This window comes from Phocoena sinus, chromosome 2 (assembly GCF_008692025.1).
Source record: "Phocoena sinus isolate mPhoSin1 chromosome 2, mPhoSin1.pri, whole genome shotgun sequence".
NCBI classification, from domain to species: domain Eukaryota; kingdom Metazoa; phylum Chordata; class Mammalia; order Artiodactyla; family Phocoenidae; genus Phocoena; species Phocoena sinus.
Window position 1 is genome coordinate 50522195 of NC_045764.1, and position 22103 is coordinate 50544297.

General features: G+C 36.9%; 1 protein-coding gene across 4 annotated transcripts in view; it reads left to right on the forward strand.

Moving 5' to 3' along the window:
• The window catches only part of LRRC28 (leucine rich repeat containing 28), a 189986-nt gene that overhangs the window by 16709 nt on the left and 151174 nt on the right, over positions 1–22103 (forward strand). For all 4 annotated transcript variants that reach the window (XM_032623663.1, XM_032623666.1, XM_032623665.1 and 1 more), the window contains one exon: positions 9412–9452. In XM_032623663.1, the coding sequence (XP_032479554.1) occupies positions 9412–9452 (41 nt within the window). The remainder of the gene's footprint in view (positions 1–9411; positions 9453–22103) is intronic.

Consider the following 22103-nt stretch of genomic DNA (forward strand, 5'->3'; position numbering starts at 1 on the left):
TTTCCACTATTTTATCTTCCAGGTCACTTATCCGTTCTTCTGCCTCAGTTATTCTGCTATTGATCTCATCTAGAGTATTTTTCATTCATTTATTGTGTTGTTCATCATTGTTTGTTTCATCTTTAGTTCTTCTAGGTCCTTGTTAACTGTTTCTTGCATTTTGTCTATTCTATTTCCAAGATTTTGGATCATCTTTACTATCATTATTCTGAATTCTTTTTCAAGTAGATTGCCTATTTCCTCTTCATTTGTTAGGTCTGGTGTGTTTTTATCTTGCTTCTTCATCTGCTGTGTGTTTTTCTGTCTTTTCATTTTGCTTATCTTACTGTGTTTGGGGTCTCCTTTTTGCAGGCTGAAGTTTCGTAGTTCCTGTTGTTTTTAGTGTCTGTCCCCAGTGGCTAAGGTTGGTTCTGTGGGTTGTGTAGGCTTCCTGGTGGAGGGGACTAGTGCCTGTGTTCTGGTGGATGAGGCTGGATCTTGTCTTTCTGGTGGGCAGGTCCACGTCTGGTGGTGTGTTTTGGGCTGTCTGTAGACTTATTATGATTTGGGGCAGCCTCTCTGCTAATGGGTGGGGTTGTGTTCCTGTTTTGCTAGTTGTTTGGCATAGGTTGTCCAGCACTGTAGCTTGCTGGTCGTTGAGTGAAGCTGGGTGCTGGCGTGAGATGGAGATCTCTGGGAGTTTTTCGCCTTTTGATATTATGTGGTGCTGGGAGGTCTCTTGTGGACCACTGTCCTGAAGTTGGCTCTCCCACCTCAGAGGCACAGCACTAACTCCTGGCTGCAGCACCAAGAGCCTTTCATCCACACGGCTCCTTAATTTGGGATGATTTGTTGTCTATTCGTGTATTCCACAGATGCAGGGTACATCAAGTTGATTGTGGAGCTTTAACCTGCTGCTTCTGAGGCTGCTGGGAGAGATTTCCCTTTCTCTTCTTTGTTCTCACAGCTCCCAGGGGCTCAGCTTTGGATTTGGCCCCGCCTGTGCGTGTAGGTCGCTGGAGGGCTTTGCTCAGACAGGACGGGGTTAACGGAGCCGCTGATTCGGAGGCTCTGGCTCACTCAGGCCGGGGAGGGGGAGGGTAGGGAGGGTCATGGAGTGCGGGGCGGGCCTGCAGCTGCAGAGGCCGTCGTGATGTTGCCAACCTGAGGCGCACCGTGCGTTCTCCCGGGGGAGTTGTCCCTGGATCCTGGGACCCTGGTAGTGGCGGGCTGCACAGCCTCCCCGGAAGGGGTTGTGGATAGTGACCTGTGTTCGCACACAGGCTTCTTGGTGGCGGCAGCAGCGGCCTTAGCGTCTCGTGTCTGTCTCTGGGGTCCGCACTTTTAGCCGCGGCTCGCGCCCGTCTCTGGAGCTCCCTTAAGCAGCGTTCTTAATCCCCTCTCCTCGCGCACCAGGAAACAAAGAGGGAAGAAAAAGTCTCTTGCCTCTTCGGCAGGTCCAGACTTTTTCCCCCGGACTCCCTTCCGGCTAGCCTCTGTGCACTAACGCCCTGCAGGCTGTGTTCACGCTGCCAACCCCAGTCCCCTCCCGGAGCCTCATCTCCCAGCCCCGCCCGCCCCGGCGGGCGAGCAGACAAGCCTCTCGGCTGATGAGTGCCGGTCGGCCCCCTTCCTCTGCGCTGGAATCTCTCCACTTTGCCCTTTGCACCCCTGTTGCTGTGCTCTCCTCCGCGGCTCCGAAGCTCCCCCACTCCGCCACCCACAGTCTCCGCCCGCCAAGGGACTTCCTAGTGTGTGGACACTTTTCCTCCTTCACAGCTTCCTCCCGCTGGTGCAGGACCCGTCCCGATCCTTTTGTCTCTGTTTCCTTTTGCCCTAACCAGGTATGTGGGGGGTTCCTTGCCTTTTGGGAGGTCTGAGGTCTTCTGCCAGCGTTCAGTAGGTGCTCTGTAGGAGTTGTTCCACGCGTAGATGTATTTCTGGTGTATCTGTGGGGAGGAAGGTGATCTCCGCGTCTTACTCTAGATACCAATTTTTAAATGTTAGCCCCATCGAATCAGTCTCTGTGTCTCCCTCTCCCTCTCTAGATAGATAAATAGATAAAATGTATGTAATGTGCTTAAAATATCATACATTGAGCTTGGAACACTATTCCCTCCTAAAATAAGCAATTATAAGCATGTAGAATTATAAAGGGTAGGTATATTTTTAAATGGTTGATCTGGCCTTATGGAAAAAAATGTTTAGTATTCTTTTTTGTGTCTATTTTTGTTGCTTTGAAAATTCCATTTATAAAATCATACTTACTGAATGCATATTAAATAGGTTTTTTAAAAAATAAAAATAGGTGGGGGCATATGATGATCTAATCTTCAACCCTTGTTTATGATATCTATATAGCTTTCCTTTTTAAACAAATATTTTTAATATTAATACTTTACAGAAAATTAAAAAAGTATATTTATTTATTTGGCTATGTTGGGTCTTAGTTGTGGCACCCAGGATCTTCATTGTGGCACGCGGGATCTTTTCGTTGTGGTGTGCAGGCTTCTCTAGTTGCGGTGTGTGGGCTTCTCTAGTTGGGGCGTGTTTTGCAGATACTTAACATTTATTTATTTATATTTTTTAAGGTGATAATTTTAGCCTCTATAAATGTCAAACAAATATTTCATCATTTCGAAGAAAATAAATCTAAAAATTTTATCATTCATGCAGTTAGTTTAGTTCTTTTATGTTTTATATCTAAAAGAGCTGATTTTAAGTGAAAAATTGGTAGTGAGTGTAATGATATAAATTTTGCACTAACATTATAGCTACTAGTTATGTGTGGTACTAATGTTTAAATTATTGATATAACAAAACAATACTGAAAATTCAATTCTATAGTCACAGTAACTACATTTTAAGCGCTTAATGGCCACATGTGGCTAGTGACCACTATATTGGTCATGTAGCTGGAGAATATTTCCATCATTGTAGAAATTCTGTTGGACCAGTGGTGTGAGTGACTGAAAAAAAAAGGAATACCTTAAAATTGGTAGTAGCAACTCATTTTTATCATGAAAGTCAAACTGCCACTGTGTTAATGCTACAGAATTGTAAAGAAAAACTTTCCCAGAATTCTTTTTAGACACCTCAAAGACAACTTTAGAAACAAAAGAACTTGTCCACATTTTGAAAAATTTTCCTTTCCTCAATTTCCTCCCCTTTCCTTCCCTTTTGAAATGGCTTTATTTTAATATTTGTAATGCTTGTATTCAATGAATTTCCAATGAAATTTTTGTTTAAATGAACTTGGGACATAAAATATCTGTGATTATTTTGATGGATGCATTCCAAGAAATTTGGGTATTTGCCATGGTTTTTCATTGTTTTTCTTTTAGAACCAAGAAAATAAACAAAAAACCCTAAAGATGCTATGCTTTCATATCCAAATAATCAAAATTTGCACTTTCCCATAAAACACTGACATATGTTTGGGATTATCTTTTTGTATTGCTTATGACTAGATTACTCATTATTTGCCCAGTGTAGTCATTACATTTTTGCTGGGAAACAGGATGTCAGTGGTAACTTCTAGTGGTCCTTGACCTAACAGTGATTGCACAGCCCTTGTCAGGAGGGGTTAGTGAGCTGTTAATGCTCTTAAGCACGTTTCTTATTGCCCCTTCTCCCTCTCCCTAGCACCTCCCCTCATCTCTCTCCTCCCAAAATGTGTGTCAGGCTTTCTAGGATAATTCAAATGAAAATGATACTTAATAACATTCCTTTGTGTCACTCATTTCAGAAGAAAGGAATTTAACCATCAGAGATTTTGATGATGGTAGATGCAGATATTGAGAATCTGATGTGTTTTTCTATCTCCCGGAAACACCAAGGAAATATGACAAGTGTTTAAGACAGGCTCATGCTTTTTTGGTCTGCTTAATGTTTATTTGGAGAGAAATTTTAAAAGAGGAAAATGAGTAGTTAATGGGAAATGAGCCAAGAGACAAGAGGGTAAATGGTAAGGGACATTGGGGAGCAAATGGTGAGTAGGACTGTGGAGGGCCTTTCTGCTATTGTGGACAAGGAAAGGTGGTGCTGCTAATTCCTCTCTGTTTCCATTAGCCTGCCGGAGCTTCTGACTTTCCTGCTGAGAGAGCCTCCTTATAGCATATATAAAAGAGGGAGAAATACTGGAGGAGGAATGAAATAATATTCCTGGTAGTAAAAGAGGTTTACCTTAGTTGTTCTCCTATAGCCACATGGTATTTAACCCTTGCTGTATGCTTGCCCAGAAGCAATGACACCAAATTATTAATCCAACTAGAAAGCTTGTTGAGTATGTTGTGGTGGGTTTTGAATGAAGTACTTTTTGCCTTCAGTACCAAAACTTTATTAACTTTATTAAAATTAAATTGAGGTGAAATTGACATAATGTAAAATTAACCATTTTAAAGTGAAAAATTAAGTAACATTTAGTATATTCACAGTGTTGCACAACCACCACCTCTTTCTAGCTCCAAACATATCCATGACTCCAAAGGAAAACCCCTTATCCATTAAGCAGTTTCTCCCCACTCTCCTCCACACCCCAGCCCTCCAACCAGCAATCTGTGTTCTATCTCTCTGGATTTATCTATTTTGGATATTTCGTATAAATGGGATCATTCAGTATGTCACCTTTTGTGTAGGGCTTCTTTTCACTTAGCAAAATGTTCTCAAGGTTCATCCAAGGGGTAGCATGTATCATTCCTTCGTTCCGTCTTATGACTTAATTAGATTCCACTGTATGAGTATACTATAATTTGTTTATCTGTTAATCCATTGATGGACATTTGGGCTGTTCCCACCTTATGGTTATTATGAACAGTGCTGCTATGAGCATGGGTGTACATGTACATGTTTAAGTACCTGTTTTTAATTATTTTGGGTATATATATAGGAGTAGAATTATGGAGTCTTATGGCAATTCTATGTTTAACTTTTTGAGGAACAGCCAAACTGTTTTCTACGGTGGCTGAACCATTTTACATTACTGCCAGCAATGTACAAGGGTTCCAGTTTCTCCACATCCTTGTCAATAGTTGTTATTTTACATTTTTAACAAATTATGGCTATCCTAGTGGTTTTGAAGTGGTACCTCATTGTGGCTTTGATTTGTATTTCCCTAATGCTAATGAATTTGGGTGTCTTTTCATGTGCTTTTTGACCATTTGCACATCTTCTTTAAAGAATGTCTTTTCAAATCCTTTGCCTGTTTTCAATTGGGTTGTTTGTTTTTTGTGGTTGAGTTGTAAGTGTTCTTTATATATTCTGAATGCTAGACCCCATTGGATATATGATTTGCAGATATTTTCTCCTATATATTGCCTTTTCACTTTCTTGAAATGTCCTTTTATGCACAAAAATTTTGATGAAGTCCAGTTTATCTATTTTTTCTATTGTTGCTCCTGCTTTTGGTTTCATATCTATGAATCCATTGCCAAATCCATGATCGTGAAGATTTACCCATGTTTTCTTCTATGAGTTTTATGGTTTTAGCTCTTAGATATAAGTCATTGATCCGTTTTTAGTTAATTTTTAGTTAACTTTTGTATATGGTGTGAGGTAGAAGTCTGACTTTATTCTACTTTTTATAACTGCTGTAAAAACTATGCACTTAATTCATGACTTCTTTGAAATGTGTTGTTAGAGGCTGGATGGCAGGTTTTGCAGAACCCTGAATCCTAGTGGTTTGTAACAGCACAATGATTTCTCATTCATGCTGCACTACTCTCTCAGATCTCTCGGGGACTTTGGTTCATGGTATCTTTACTCAGGGATGAAAGCTGATAAAGGTCACTGTAGACCTTTCGTGCTCAAGCTCTCTAAGGCCTCTACTTTGACATAATTCCATTGACCAAAGCAAGTCACTTAGCCACGTCGAGCTTGAAGAGAGAAGCGTAATCCTACCAGCTGCCCAGAAGGAGAAGAAAAGAAAGTAAGTAGTGCACAGTCACTACAAGAGAACAGGATTGAACATGTGTTTGCAACATATTCGAAATATTTGTTCCAAGATACACAATTTTAAAACATTCCCATTTAAGGGGGTTCAAAGTTCTCCGTAAAAGGACATGGTAAAGCATCATTGATTCAAAATTTGAGGTAAATTTTATACTAACTGTGCTTGCTGAAGTTTACCTTTACATTATTTGTAAAGAAAAAATTGTTCAGTTAAGTGATAGTATGAGATTTAATGAAGAGAATTTTGTCTTAATTTATAAAACAATTTTTAAGTAGTTTAGTAGGAAGTATTCATACTCAAGGAATTTGGGTACAGGTTGTTTATTAAAACTTTTTTATGTCAAAATTGTGAAAAAGAAGGAAATATTAGTAATAACCGTTTTGCAAGGCACTTTAAGGTTATTACTTTTTTTTTTTTTGCGGTACGCAGGCCTCTCACTGTTGTGGCCTCTCCCGTTGCGGAGCACAGGCTCCGGACGCGCAGGCTCAGCGGCCATGGCTCTCGGGCCCAGCCACTCCGCGGCATGTGGGATCTTCCCGGACTGGGGCACGAACCCGTGTCCCCTGCATCGGCAGGCGGACTCTCAACCACTGCACCATCAGGGAAGCCCTAAGGGTATTACTTTTGTCTATCAGGATTTTAAAATTTAAAAACATTTTAAAACTTAATAGACTAAATCCTATAAATCAAGATAAACTAGTTTGTGTGGCATCTGTAATCCAGCATTAGAGCTTAGTTACCCTCAGAGTAACAAAAATGTTGATGTTAACATATAGTTGTCCAGTCTCTTACCCACTTTTCATAAACTATGGAAATAGAAAAATTAAAATGTATAATATTTCTCTTATTCAGTTACATTGCTAAAATGTGCCACTAGATAGCAGAGAATGTATTATAGAACACCAGTAGGTGTCAGCCACAGCCTTTGCAGCAGCCTGATTATTTACCAGGCTTTTGGGGTTTTTTAAAACCCAGTATTCTGATGAACTGCAATTTTCTCAAGGTTGGTGTGCTTATTTTTAAATTAAAACTCAGGGTACTTACTAATAAAGACATAGTGATGCACTAATGGCAGCAGGAACATTATTCAGTGCTTAATTGTGTGTAGAGCTAAATAGCTCAAAGAGGTAACTAGTTTGTCATGGAAAAATTGCGATACTGTCTGGTGGAGACAAGTAGGTATCTGGAAAGAATGACCATGGGTCCTTTAGTTAGCCAGATATGATACTGATATTGTAGCAGATCAAACTAGATGAGGGTCTAATACCACTTCTTTTCTGGACAAGCCTTTCCTTTTTAGAGGAACAACTATTAAGCCTCTTACCTCCGCTCCACCACCCACAGAGTGCTTTAGTTTGCCTGGGATGCTTTGTAAGTATGCCCATAAGTGGAAGTGTATATTCCTCTTACTAGGCGAGATACCAGTACTAGAAGAAACATTTTGGGGACTTGGACAGATCCAAGAGCAACATTCAAGGAAAGACCATTCATGAAGGACCTCATTGCAGATATTGATGTCTAAATATGGGGGAAAGGGAATCACAGCATTCAGCATTTGAAAACAAAATGTGGTTTTATCAAAAGTGGGAACTCAATAAATGTTTCACTGACTTCATAAACAGTATTCATATTCAGTGCTATTTTATTGTAAAAGGGCGAGGATATTATATGTGTAAGTAGCTTGGGATACTGTTGCTAAGTATTTAAATACATCAATATACCTATATGAAATTAATAGTTTTATTTCCTTGATTAAAATAAACTAGTGGATTTCCATTGTGTTCAAGATTTTTAAAAATAGTTTTTCCTCAATATAAAATATAAGCCCTTAGTGATCTGTTCCTTGGTACTCTCTGCAAAATCATATACCTTCATACCTGATGGCCCAGAAATACCAAATTAATGGCATTTCTCTTATTGAGTGTTTAGAACCTAAATTGCATATCATATGATTGGTTACTCAATTATGTAGCAATTTAAATACTACATTTTAAAATTAATTTTTTTTAATTTAAAAGACATACATGCTCATTGTTAAAGATTCAGATGATAAAAAAGTAGATGGAGAATAGCAACACTGGTCCTTTTCCTAATGAAAATCACTGTTTATAAGTTTCTCTCAGAAAAATTATTTGTTACAAATCTAAAACTTTATAGTCCCCCAAACTTTTGTTTTTCTATTGACACCATTGTTTTTATAACAGGTGTTTGAAAATATAAGATTTTTGTCATGAGTACTGTTGGGGAGTTACAGCAGAAAAAATTATATTTTTGATTTCCCAAACATACCTCTCTCTCTTTTTGTCTTTTCATATGTTGCTTCATGTGCCTACAAAGCTAACCAGAACTTTCCTCCTCCCTGCTCCATGGCAACCTCTGATAATTTATATTTGTCTTTCAAGCCTCAGGTTAGACATAATTTCTTTTAAAAAGCCATTCCTGATTCTTTGTTACTGATATTTGGCTTAACTCTACAGTATGTTTTAATGTAGAATAAAAAAAAATTACTCCTAACTCAGTGTGCTCCTTTAGCTTTAACAACTCCTTTCTTTGTGTTTATGTGTATCTGTGTGCATGTGCATGTGTGAGAGATGCAGGCTGACTTTCAGTTACTTACAGGAGGCTTTTCCTTCTACCCAGGGCCTCCAGCAGAGAGAAGTCTGCTTTCAGTCTACGACTGGAATTTTTCTAGGATTCTTTTCATGGAATAGCCAGTCCTTCCAGAGCTATGACTTTGTGTAAGAGACCTAGACCCATCTCCCTTCCTCTCCTCCCAGTGGCCAGTTTCCTATCCCTGCCACATCACACTCCTACTCCGAACTTAGAACTTGGGCCAGATGTGACACTCCCTTAGACCACCTGAGCTCCAGCTTATTCTTTTTATCCTGAGTTTGGTTAGGTTTTGGTGTCAGCCCCCTGGGATTTTAGTTTCTTCCTCCTGAGGTGCAATTTGGGATTTTGGTTTGGCGGGGGGTAGGTATTATTTTCTTAGGGCTGCTATAACAAGTTACACAGGCTATGTGACTTAAAATAACAGAAATTGATTGTCTCACAGTTCTGGAGGGCAGAAGTTCAAAATCAAGGTGTTGGCTGGGTTGGTTTCTTCTCGTGGCTCTGAGGAAGAATCTGTTCCTTTCTCTGAGCTTCTGGAGGTTACCAGCAGTGTTCCTTGACTTTGCAGCTGCATCACTCCAATCTCTGGCTCCGACGTCACATAGTGTTACTCCCTCTGTCTGTGTCTGTTAAAAACATTTTCATTTCTTCCATGATTGTGGAGTATGAGATCTGGTTTCTGTTCAAATGTATAAATTTAAATTGTAGTATGGTCTATGTAAGTATAAACCCAGACCTGCTGATTTATTATTTTCACATTTCCTGAAAATTTACAGCCCTTCAAAAGATAGTACTTTGTGTTTAATCTATTTAGAAATGTTTATACATTTTTCAAAAATAAAATTTAATTCTGAGTTTTTAATTTTCAGCCAGAAAACCTTGCTCAGAAGCTTCCAAACCTTGTGGAACTGTGAGTCTGCTTATTCAAATTTTTTTAAAAGACAAGAATGAACATAATTTTAAGTTATTTGAAATAATGGGAAATACAGTTTTAATGTATTAATTTATTATTTTTTGGTATTATGATCATGGTGCTCATGTAGGTAGACCTGTGGTTCTGCTAAACCCAATAGTATTTTAAAGTATTTTACCATTTAAATTTGTGTTTTAAATATCTTACTTCAGGGTAGTGAAGGTGATGAAAGATACATTTTTTCTGGGGGCAGCATCTTTGTCACAGAATCCTTCTGGATAATCCATGTAATTGGGAATATTTATTATTATTATTGTTACTACTACTACATGTGATAGTGATATAAACAGTCTGATGCTATAAAAGATTTAAAATATAGAGTAAAACCTCCTTCCTTACATCCTACATCTGTTGATGATTTACCTCCATAATACTAAATAATGTTTACACCTTTGTTTTTTAGTACATCAACTTCAAGTATCTGTTCACTAAAGAAGATAAGAAATTTCAATATCTTGTATTTCCCTTTCTTTCTACCTGTCTAATTCCGTTAAAGGAGGAATTTGCATCACCTTTCCTTGTTCCTTTTATTATTTGGTATGATTTTCAGGAGGTAAAGTAGGGAAAGCTAACTTTACACCTTCCTCTATAAGCCGGGAGTCTCTGTTGTTTTCTTTTTTATCCATCCTTTTATTTTAAAAAATTTCAAACCAACAAAAAAGTTGAAAGCATAGTACAATGAGCATCCATACAATTGATTCTTGAACAACATGGGGGTTAGAGGTGCCACTCCCTCATAGTTGAAAATCCAAGTATAACTTTATAGTCGGCTCTCCATATCCACAGTTCCACATCTGTGGACTCACCCAACCTCAGATGGTGTAGAACTGTAGTAGGTACTTGTTGAAAAAAAAATCAGAGTATAAATGGACTTGTGTAGTTCAGACCCGTGTTGTTCAAGGATCAACTGTTCAGTCTTCACCTAAATTTAACCACTTAACATTTTGCCACATTTCCTTTCTCTCTTTGCCTTTCCTACCTTCTCTTTACTCTCGCTCTCTCCCTCCACCTTCCTTCTCTCCCTCTCTCACACACATTATACTTTACCCCTAAATACATTAGTATGTATCTCCTAAGAATAAAGACATTTTTGCACATAACTGTATTGTTTTTAGGCCTAAGAAAAGTAATATTATTTCAATAATATCATCTAATATATAGTTCGTCTTTAAATTATCCCAATTTTCCCCCCAAAATATCTTTTTGAAGTAGATGTCTAGATTTGTCTGATTGTTTCTTCTGGATTAGGTTCAATTTAAACATCTTTGGTGATGTTCTACCCCATTTGCTTTATCAAGTTTTTGCTTTCATTCTCTTTATACATATTATATGTGTATTTATTTTTTTTCTGAAGCTTTTGAGAAAAAGTTACATACATTGTGGTTCTTTACCCTTAAATACTTCAGTGTGTATTTCCAAGAACAAGGATGCCTTAACATTTTTTTAGGTCTACTTTTCTGTCCTTAATAGGTGCTTTATATTTTTCTTCATATAGATTTTGAACATTTCTAATAGTTTGTTCCTAAATATTTATTTTTTTGCTGTGTAAATGATTTTTCTTATCTGTTATATCTTCTAACTGGCTCTTTTTTGTATATAGGAGCACTATGGGTTTTTGCATGTTAACTTTATATCTTGCTCCTTCCTGAAATCTTTTATTGTTTGAGTTAGTTTTATCATTGATTCTCCAGAGTTTTCCAGGTATACTCTCATGTCTGAAAATACAGACAGTGTTATTTCTTCTTTTCCAAATCTTTAATTATCTTCTCTATTCTGATTGCATTGGCTAGTCCTTCTCCAGAGCAGTGTGAAATTGTACTTGAGGTAGTGGGCATCCTTGTCATCTTTCTGACCTTAGTGGGAATACCTCCAGGTTTTCCCCACTAAGAAAGATGCTGGCTTTACAGTTAACACAATGCTTTTGTGTTCAGTAAATATCCATCTGTGTTAGTGATCTATTGCTGCTTAACAGATTACCCAAAATGTACTTGCTTAAAATGTAGGTGTGCTTAAAAGAATAAACACTTATTCTCTGATATTTTCTGAAGGTCCAGAATCTGGGCTTGGCTTAGCTGGGTGCCTTTGCTTCAATGTCTCTTTCAAGTCTCTAATCAAGATTGTTGCCCAGGGCTGCTGACTTACCTGAAAGCTCAACTGAAGAAAGATCCTATTCTGTGTTCACTCATGTGGTTGTTGGCAGGATTCAACTAATTTCTTGCAGTTCGTTGGACTGAGGGCCTCAGTTCCTAGCTGGCTGTTGGCCAGAGAACTCCTTTAGTTCCTTGCCACTTAGCCTCTGTTATGTTGCTCACAACATGGCAGCTGATTTCCATCAGAGTGAGCAAGCAGAAGAGCAAGAGAGGGTATGCAAGACAAGAGCCATAGTCTCTTTCTCACCTAATCGTGGAAGTGGCATCCTGTCACTGTTACTATATCTGTCCTTTAGAAGGGAGCCACTAGATCTAATGAACACTCAAGGGGAGGCTATTACACAAGGTCCTGAATGCCAGGTAGCAGAGATCATTGGGGACCATCCTAGGGGCTACTTACCACACTATTAATTCCTATTTTCTCAAGATTTTTTTGTTAGTAATGGGTGTGAAATTTTTTCAAAGGTTTTTCCAGACTTTAAAGCTAAAGGAAAAATTCTTGGGGGTTTCAGGCAAAAAGGTGAAACAATCATGAAGATGAAGAAGATTGCACCATAAGACTCCACACTGAATTATCTATACAATGGCTGTTGAACTCTAACTTGACGGTTTTTATTTCTTTGAGCCCTTTAAAAGTATTTGTCTCCTGAGGTTGCTGTCTTTTCTTGAGGTTGCTATCCATTGTTGTTGTTGACATTTTTCTGGGTTTTCATATATTGAGTAATTTTAGATTATATTCTGACAAATGAGGACATATGTTTTGGAGACTGGAATCTGTTATATTTCATCAAAGAGTGTTGATGTTTTTATTGGGCTGGCCGGAAAGTTTGTTTGGGTTTTTCCATAACATCTTATGGAAAAACCCGAACGAACTTTCCGGCCAGCCCAATATTTCAGTGATTAATTTACCTGGTTTGACTCAAGCAGTAAACAGCCTCTTGGAAGGCAGCTGAAATCTCAGTCTGGTTCTTTTATCTTTAGTTGTAGTTTCTTCCACATGTAAATGGTTTTGCAGTCAGCCACTGATTTAGGCAAAGTCTATACATAGGATTTGGGGTTTCCCCTCCCTGGCTTTTATTTTTTTTTCTGGTATTCTCCCTTTATTTGTCAGGGGCCATGGTTGCCCTGAACTCTGTCCTCCTTTAGGCTAGCAACACTGCAGTTTTCTATTGGAATTTTAGCCATTTTTTTGTGATAACTGTATCCTTCCTTAGACTAAATGCTTTTTTTTTTTTTAATGAAACCCAGAATCACCCAGTGCCATTCTTTCTTATAAGTTTTGACTCTCCTTCAGAATTGGCTTTTTTGTTTACTCTTGCAGTGCCTTAGGTTCATTTTGTCTGTGTGTGTTGTTCAGTGTTTTAGTTGCCAGAGGATTGGTCCAGTAGGAGTTTATTCTGCTGTACTAGAATTAGAACTTGCATTCTTTTATTTTAATCTGTTTCTGCCTTTATAACTCAAGTGGGTTTCTTGAGGTCAACATTAGTTGGTTCTTTGATTTTGACCAGTCTAACAGTCTGGCTCATTTAACTGGAGTGTTTAGACTGTTTATGTTTAATATGATTACTGATATGATTGAATTTAAGTTCACCAACTTAACAGTTTGTCTTCTGTTTGTCCCAGTTGTTCTTTGTTATTTTTTCCCTCTTTACTTTTCTTCTTTAAATTATTTTTGTGTTATTTAGGATTAAATTTTACTACCATTATTGATTTATTAACTCTACTTCATTTCAATGTTGAAAGGTTTTTATTATGTTTCTTTAACCTATTATAATCTACCTTCACATAATATACTACTTCACATTTAATATAAGAACCTTAGATCAATACTTTCAGTTCATCGCTCCTATCCTTTGTGCTACTGTCCTATGTTTTACATGTGTGTGAGTGTTGTGAGAGAGATAGATCTATGTATGTATAAACCATGTATATATCAGTCAGGGTCCAGTTAGGAGATAGAAACCATACCCCTATTTAAGCAGGGAGAATTAATATAAAGAATTGTTAACTAGTAAAATGTTATTAACTACTAAAAAAGGTAAAAGAGGACTCCATGGTATTCATAATTAATTAGTAAGTACAAAAAAGTAGATCTGGACCGAGAGAAAGTAGACAATGAAGGAACTAAAGACTTAGGAGAGCCCCAAACCTAGGCTGAGATTAGACTTCTTCAAATAAGATGTGGCTGCCACAAAACATACAGTGCTCTGGTTGTGAAGAACCTTGCCATCTGGTTAGGCCAGAGCAGATCTGTAATATCAGCTCACTGTTGCAGGACGGTGTTGGTAATGTAGAGCTGATCTATTAGAAACAGTCTGACTGGTAGGAAGGAGGCAATTGCCTGAGAGCATGGCAGAGCTAACGCACAAGTAGCCACAGGGTGGGAAGACAGTTGCTTGAGGCCAGCTGAAGTTCTTTATAGGAGTGCATTGTTGGATGGGGAGAGTGTGGCCTGAGGATAATAGCCTGAGATGCCACAAAAGTGACTTCATGGTCACTTTGAGAATGTAGTTTAAGGTTGTCCAAGAGGACTACTGGGCCTTGGCTGTGTGCTGAATAAAAAATTGAAAGGGGACTGGATCCAGAAGGGAAACGCCTTCCTGCTACTCTCATCTTGCAGAGTCACTCCAGTACCCTCTTTTGATAACATTAGGCCTAACATTAGATCAGTTGGCAAAGGAGAAATTTTGACAGGGTCCAGCTCCAATATGGCATAGCAGGTAGATTTGGAGCTGAGAGACAAAATTGATAACTGGCAAAATACACTATTATAATTTTGAATTTAAGTTGTTAATTAAAGAACTTTTAAAATGAGAAAAAAAAGTCTTTAATATTAATTCATATATTCTCTCAGATTTGGTTTGCCTGAAAAATGTCTTTATTTCTCCTTTTTTAAAAATTAAACTTTTTACTTTGAGATAATGGTAGTCACACGTAATCTTAAGAAATAATACATAAACATCCTTGTGTACTCTTTGAGGTTCTGCCGGTGTTCATGTCTTGTATAACTACAGTATAAGATCACCACCAGGAAATTGACATTGCTACAATCCACTGATATTATTCAGTTTTCATCATTTTCTACCCTTTTATAATCACATTCCCCCTGTCCCCCAAACCCTGGCAACTACGACTCTGTTCTCCATCTCTGTGATTTTGTCATTTTAATTTGTTATGTTATATAAATCATATAGTATATAACCTTTCAGGACTGGCTTTTTTTTTCATTGAGCATAATTTCCTTGAGATCTATTTAAGTTGTTGCATGTACCAATAGTTCCTTTATGTTGTTGGGTTATATTTCACAGTATGGATGTAATGGAGTTTGTTCATCCACTCACTTATTGAAGGACATATTGGTTGTTTCCAGTTTTTAGCTATTATGAAATTTTAGCTGCTATGAACATTCATGTACATGTTTTTTTGTGTGTGAATAAGTTTTCATTTCTCTGTGATAAATGCTTAAGAATGTAATTGCTGAGTCACATGGAAATTGCATGTTTCATTTTTTAAATTGAGATATAATTTCCATACCATAAAATTTTAATCATACACTTTTAAAGTTTATGGTTCAGTGGTTTTGGTATATAAACAAGGTTGAGCAACCATTATCACTGTCTAATCCAGAACATTTTCATCACCCCAAAAGAAACCCATCAATAGTCGTTCCCCTCCCCCAATTCCTTATAACTCCCTAATAGGTGTGAACTGGTATCTTGTAGTTTTCATTTGTATTTTTCTAATGACTAATGATGTCTTTTCCTGTGCTTATTGGCCATTTGTATATTTTCTTTGGGGAAATCTATTCAAATCTGCTGTCCATTTAAAAATTATTATCTAAGAGTGTTTTATGTATTTGGAATACCAGACCCTTATCATATATATCAGCAGTCCCCAACCTTTTTGGCATCAAGGACTGGTTTTGGGGAAGACAATTTTTCCACGGACGGGGTGGGGGCAGGTGGTTCAGGTGGTGATGCAAGCGATGGGGAGCAGTGGGGAGCGGCAGATGAAGCTTCTCTTGCTCACCTGTCGCTTACCTCCTGCTGTGCGGCCTGGTTCCTAATAGGGCACTGACTAGTACCGGTCTGTGGCCTGGGGGTTGGGGACCCCTGATATATATGATTTGCAAATATTTTCTCCCATTCTGTGGTTTATCTTTCACTTTCTTGATAAATTTTTATTTGGTTGCTTGTGTTTTGTTGTCATGTCTGAGAAACTTTCTAATCCAATGTCATGAAGATTTATCCCTCTTTTCTTATTTGAGTTGTATAATTTTAGCTCTTACATTTAGGTCTTTGATCCATTTTGAGTTAATTTTTGCATATGATATGATGTAGAAGTCTATGTTCTGTTTTTGCGTGGGATATCCAGTTATCTCACCACCATTTATTGAGAAGGCTACTCTTTTCCCCATTGAATTGTCTTGGCATGTTTGTTAAAAATCAGTTGACCATAGACACATGGGCATGTTTCTGGATTTTCACTTCTGTTCCATTGATCTGTATGTTTTATCTTTTTGCCAGTACCATGCAGACTTGATTACTCTAGCTTTGTAGTGAGTTTTGAAATTGAGAAGTATGGATCCTCCAACATTATCCTTATTTTTCAAAATTGTTTTAGCTATTCTAAATCCCTTGCATTTCCATGTGAATTTTAAGATCCACTTGTCAGTTCATGCAAAAAAAAAAAAGAAAAAAACGCCAAATGTGCTTGTTGATAACGACTACACTGAATCTTTAGATCAGTTTGTGGAGTATTGCCATCTTAACAGTATTATGTCTTCTAATTTTTGAATGTGGAATATCTTTCTATTTATTTAGGTCTCAGTTTCCTTCAACAGTTTTAAAATTTGAACATTGAACACTTTTCAGTGTAAAAATGCTGAATTTCTTCTGTTAGATTTATTCTTTTTGATGCTATTGTACATAGAACTATATTCTTCTTCTTCTTTTTTTTTTTTCCGCGGGCCTCTCACTGTTGTGGCCTCTCCCGTTGCGGAGCACAGCCTCCAGACGCGCAGACTCAGCGGCCATGGCTCACGGGCCCAGCCGCTCCATGGCATGTGGGATCTTCCCGGACTGGGGCACGAACCCGTGTCCCCTGCATTGGCAGGTGGACTCTCAACCACTGCACCACCAGGGAAGCCCAAGAACTATATTCTTAATTTCACTTTAGAATTGTTCAGTACCTAGTATATAAAAATACAGTTGATTTTTGTATATTGATATTATATCCTCCAACCTTGCCAAATTCATTCATTAGCTCTTTTTTGTTGTTGAATTCCTTGGGGTTTTCTATATATAAGATCAAGTCATCTACCAGTAAAGAGTTGTATTTCTTCTTTTCTGATCTGTATGCCTTTTATTTCTTTTTCTTGCTTAGTTGCCGTGGCTAGAACATAGAATGTTGAATAGAAGTGATGAGACAAGACATCTTTGTGTTGTTCTTGTGCTCAGTTACCTTAGTGGTCAGCTAATGATCAAGCAGAGATTTCCTTACCTACCTGAATCTGCTAAGTCTCCCAGTCCTTGCTGAGGGTCTCTGTATATGTATTGTGGCATGCTTTCCCCTCTCATCTAGGCACTTGACAACTTTGCCTTAGACTTCACTTCTTATGTAGAACTTCAAGTCCAGCAGAGGTGAGAGCTTAGGGTCTTCTCGGGTCTTTCCTGAGCATATGTGCATGAGCTCTGGGCATGCATGTGACCTTCTAGATTTCTAGAAATATGTCAGAGTTTTTTAAAGTTCCTCTGGAAGGAACTCCCCAACGTTTTCATTTAAGGTTTTTGGTTGTCTATTGTTTGCTCCAGCTGTTATCTAGTGCCTCAGGCACCAGCGAAGTTAAACAATTGCCTGTAATTTATCTCAATTGGGGAAAGGGTTTTTGTACTGGGCAAGCTTCTAGTCAGATCAAGTTAAAAACAGCCTTGCAAGTGGGGTCTTTCAGAGATCCATGAGACAGTCAAATGACAGTTCTCTGGAAATGAACTCCAACTTGGTTCTGCCCCTTTAGGTACTAGCCAGGCTACTGCAATTGAAGTGAAAAGCAAAGTGATTTTCCAGGCTTCTGCAGAGGTGGAGAGTAGGGTATAGGACTGGGGCAAGTAAAAATACCCCAAAGTTCACAGCTTAGTCTTCTTACTGAGATTTTTGCCATTTTTCTTACATAAACCTCCCTGTATTACTGCAAGTCTTTGGTTAATTTCCAGAGTTCTGTACATGTAGCTTCTGATAATTTTTGCCAATATTATTGTTGATTTTACAAATAAAGAGAATTTTTGGTGGTCCTTACTCTGCCACTTTTGATCTGAATTTGTAGTTTCATTAAAAACTGCCAAATAATTTCCCAGGTTGGCTGTACCATTTTACATTCTCCCCTGGCAATGTGTGATTGTTCCAGTTTCTCCACATTTCACCTGCATTATTTTGTAGTCATTACTTTAAAATTTTGTCATTCAGATACATGTGTGGTTTTATCTAATTATGGTTTTAATTTGTATTTCTCTAATGGCTTATAACGTTAATTTAACATCTTTTCAAGTACTTGTGATCTTTATCTTTTCTTCAGTGAAATGTCTGTTCATGTCTATTGCTCATTTTCTATTTGGATATTTTTCTTTAGTTGTAAGAGTTTTAAGAGTTCTTTACGTATTCTAGAAAATAGTCCTTGATTGTATAGGTTGTTTACAAATATTTTCTCCCTCTGTATAACTTCTATTTTCATGTTCTTTTGTAGAGCAGAAGTTTTACATTTTGATGAGGTCCACTTTGTCAACTTTTGCTTTTATGTATCATGTTTTTAGTGTCAAATTTAAGAACTTTGTCTAGTCCTAGACCCTGAAGATTTTCTCCTGCTTTTTTTCTCTAAAAGTTGTATAGTTTTTTGCTTTACATTCATCTTCATAGTTCTGAAATGTGTATGTTTTGCCTTCTGGAATTAGAGTTCTTGGTTGTCAGTTACTTTTTTTCTTTCAACATTTTCATGGTGTTTATTGTCTTCTGGCTTGCATACTTTCTGAAGAGACATCTGCTGACATTCCTATATTTCTTCATCAGTATGTAATGTGTCTTTTTTCCTTGGGCTACTTTGAAGAATTTCTGATTCTTCTATTGGTTTTCAGGGATTTGATTTTGATGTACTTTGTTGTGGTTTTCTTTTTCTTTATCCTTGACATTCATTGAGCTTCTTGGGTTTGTGTCTTTATAGTTTGCATCAAATTTGGATTTTTAAAAACATATTTCTTTAGATATTTATTTCTATACCCTTATCTCTGGTCCTTGCTTCTGGGACTCTTACATGTTTGTTAGTTTAATATGGTCCCATAATCACTGACACACTGTTCAGTTCTATTCTTTTCAGTCTTTTTTTTTTTAATGTACTTCAGTTAGGACATATATTTCTCTGTTTTCAGGGTTGGTAGTATTTTCTTCTTCAGTATCTAATAAGTTGTTAATCCAACCTAGTGACATTTTCACTTAGTTTGTTGTATATTTGATCTCTAGAAGCTCTATTTGGTTCTTCTTTATATGTTAACATTTCTCTCACAATGTTTATATTTTTCTTTGAATACCCGAATATAGTTGTTATAGTTGTTTTGTTTTAAAGTTCTTATTTGCTAATTCCATCATTTGTGTCATACTGGTTCCGTTTGTATTAACTGTTTTTTATCCTAGTTATTGGTCACATTTTCCTAATTCTTAGCACTTTTTGATTAGATGCTGGGCCTTATGAATACTTTATTGTGTCTACACTTTGTTGTCTTCCTTTTTGTGGTGCTTTGTTCTGGCCTGCAGTTATTTGCAATTTAATTTGATCCTTTCATGGCCTGTCTTTATGCTTGTTAGGACAGGTCTAGAGTAACTTCTACTAAAGGCATAGTTTAGCCCTATTACCCACACAGGACTTTTCTAGAATCTTGTTTAAATGAACCAAGTGATCAACAAGGATTTGGTATACTTGCTGCTCAGGACTTGAATGCTTTCTAGCCCTGTATGAGCTCTGTGGACTGTTCAGCTGATAGGTTTTCAGTTACTTTTTGACTGGAGTGCATTATAGAATTCAGCTAAGAGTCAAAGGATCCCTTGAAGTTTTTTTTTTCAGTAGTGCCCTCTCCTCCAGAACTGTACCCACAACTTCCAGCTGCCTCAGGTTCCCTGAACTCTGATATGTTTCTTCATAACTCAGTGAGACTTCATTCTTTGTTTGGGATCCCATTTTTGTACCACAGTGCACAATTTGCCTCCAGACATAAATCTGTGGACATTGTGTGGCTCACCTCACTTGTTTCTTCTCTCTCAGGGAACATAGCACTAGTTGCCTCTTGTCAGTATTAGAAAATAATTGTTTCATATATTCCATCTGGTTTTCTTGTTGCTTATAGCAATTAGGTAAATCTGGTCCTTATTATTTCATCATGGCTGGAAGTATAAGTCCTGTTCCTTTAATAAAAAAAATTTTTTTTTATTTTGGAGCAGTTTTTATTTACAGAAAAGGTTGTAAAGATAGTAAGTACAGAGTTCCAGTATGCCCAGGTTTCTCCTGTTGTTAACATCTTACAATTTCATTGAACATTTGTCAAGACTAAGAAACTGACATTGCCATATTACTATTAAGTAAATATCTATATTTAATTTTATTAAAAAACTGCCAAACCATTTTCCAAAGTGGCTGTACAGTCATGCATTCCCACCAGCAGTGAATGAGAGTTCCTGCATTATTTGAGTAGAAAAATAACATGATGAAAACCAGTTACGTCAAAACACCAACATTTTAACTACTTTGAAATTACAAAAATTAAGTAGACAGAAGTGACTTAAAATTGCTAAGCCTTTGATTACAAATGACTTATGATAACAATAATAATTATAACAGTGGCATTCATGGAACTCCGTTCTAAGGGCTTTACATTTATTAATTCATTTAATCCTCACAGCATCCCTATGTTGTTGGTGCTGTTATCCTCTACTTCTGTAGTTTAAGAAAGTGAAAAGGTCAGTAATTTTCCCCTGGTCACATAGATATTAAGGTACAGGCAGTCTGGCTCCAGAACCTACTCTGATCCACTTTACCAGTGATGATTCTTCATCAGCTGCACATCAGAGCAACTTGAGTTGAGATGGCCTTAGACATCTATATTTTGAAGACCACTGGTGATTCTAATGTGTAGTCAGGATTGAGAACATTCTAAACTACCATTTACTGCTTTTCATTATAATGTAGATAAATTTATTATGTTAAAATATACTTTTTGATTTTAATGATAATAGTACTTTAGTTCATATTTTGACTTGGACATTTTAAGGTCCTTTTTTGTAGGTAGAATTGGAGTTGAGGCAAAAATTTTGTGGATTACTGAAAAATCAGTTATCTATTTTGGTGTCTAGGCACTCTGCCTTTTGTGTAATACATGCAAATGTGTGTATATACTTATATATATATAGTCTTTCGGCATAAAGAATTTTTAGAGTAATCTGTTAAAGTAGTTAGATATTTCTTCCTAAAAGTAATGTTTAAAGAATATTGATTTTAAAATATGGAAACATTCTAAAAAAAGTAAAATATGGAGTCATTCTGTATACACAAAGCAAGGAATAAAATGAATCATAGAATAGTGTAATTGTTTAAATTGTGTTAGGCCCAGCAAGTTAATACCTACACAGAATTGATTTAATCCAGCATATAAAAATCTTCTTAAATTTATTAATTTTGCATCTTTCTTATTCTGTGTCATTGACATTTTAACATTTGATATTAGGCTAAAATATGTAGAAGAAATATTTTAAATTCTATTTAAGATATAATATGAAGAGTGATTATGAGGTATAATAAATAAGATAACAGGTTTGAAAATACTTTATCAAAATCTAGTTCTCTGGCCTCAAAATCGATGATCTAAATTTATTTTTAAAATTATTATTATGTGATTTTCATTGGTCACTGTTGTTTTGCTCTGAATAGTTGGCTGCTGACTATTGCATGAAGTCTCCACCAGAGAGTGCTAAAGATACTTCAGTGGGGAATGTTATTTACTTAGACTTGCCTGGACTTGTCAGCCGGGTAGCCTTTTTTTTTTTCTAAGAAAAGAATTTGATTTCTTATTTACAAAATTCCTCTTGCTGTGAAATATATTACGTACCTTGACAGTTGAATATTTCTACAGATATCATAAATGATGAGTATTTAATTGCTTCATTTTTGGTTCTCCATACTGGCTTGAAATATCTTTGATTATTTTGTGAAGTTATCCTTTAAAAACTAAAAGTTGCATTTTCCTTTACACAATAAGTGTTGACTTTTCTCTACACAATAGATGTTTTTTTGAAAACCTGAATAATTTAAAATGAACTAGAGAAACTAGTAATTTGTTTTATGAGGTTGAAAAAAATACTTTATTGTGTATGTTTTAATTTTAAAATAGCAACTAAATTAGCAAAT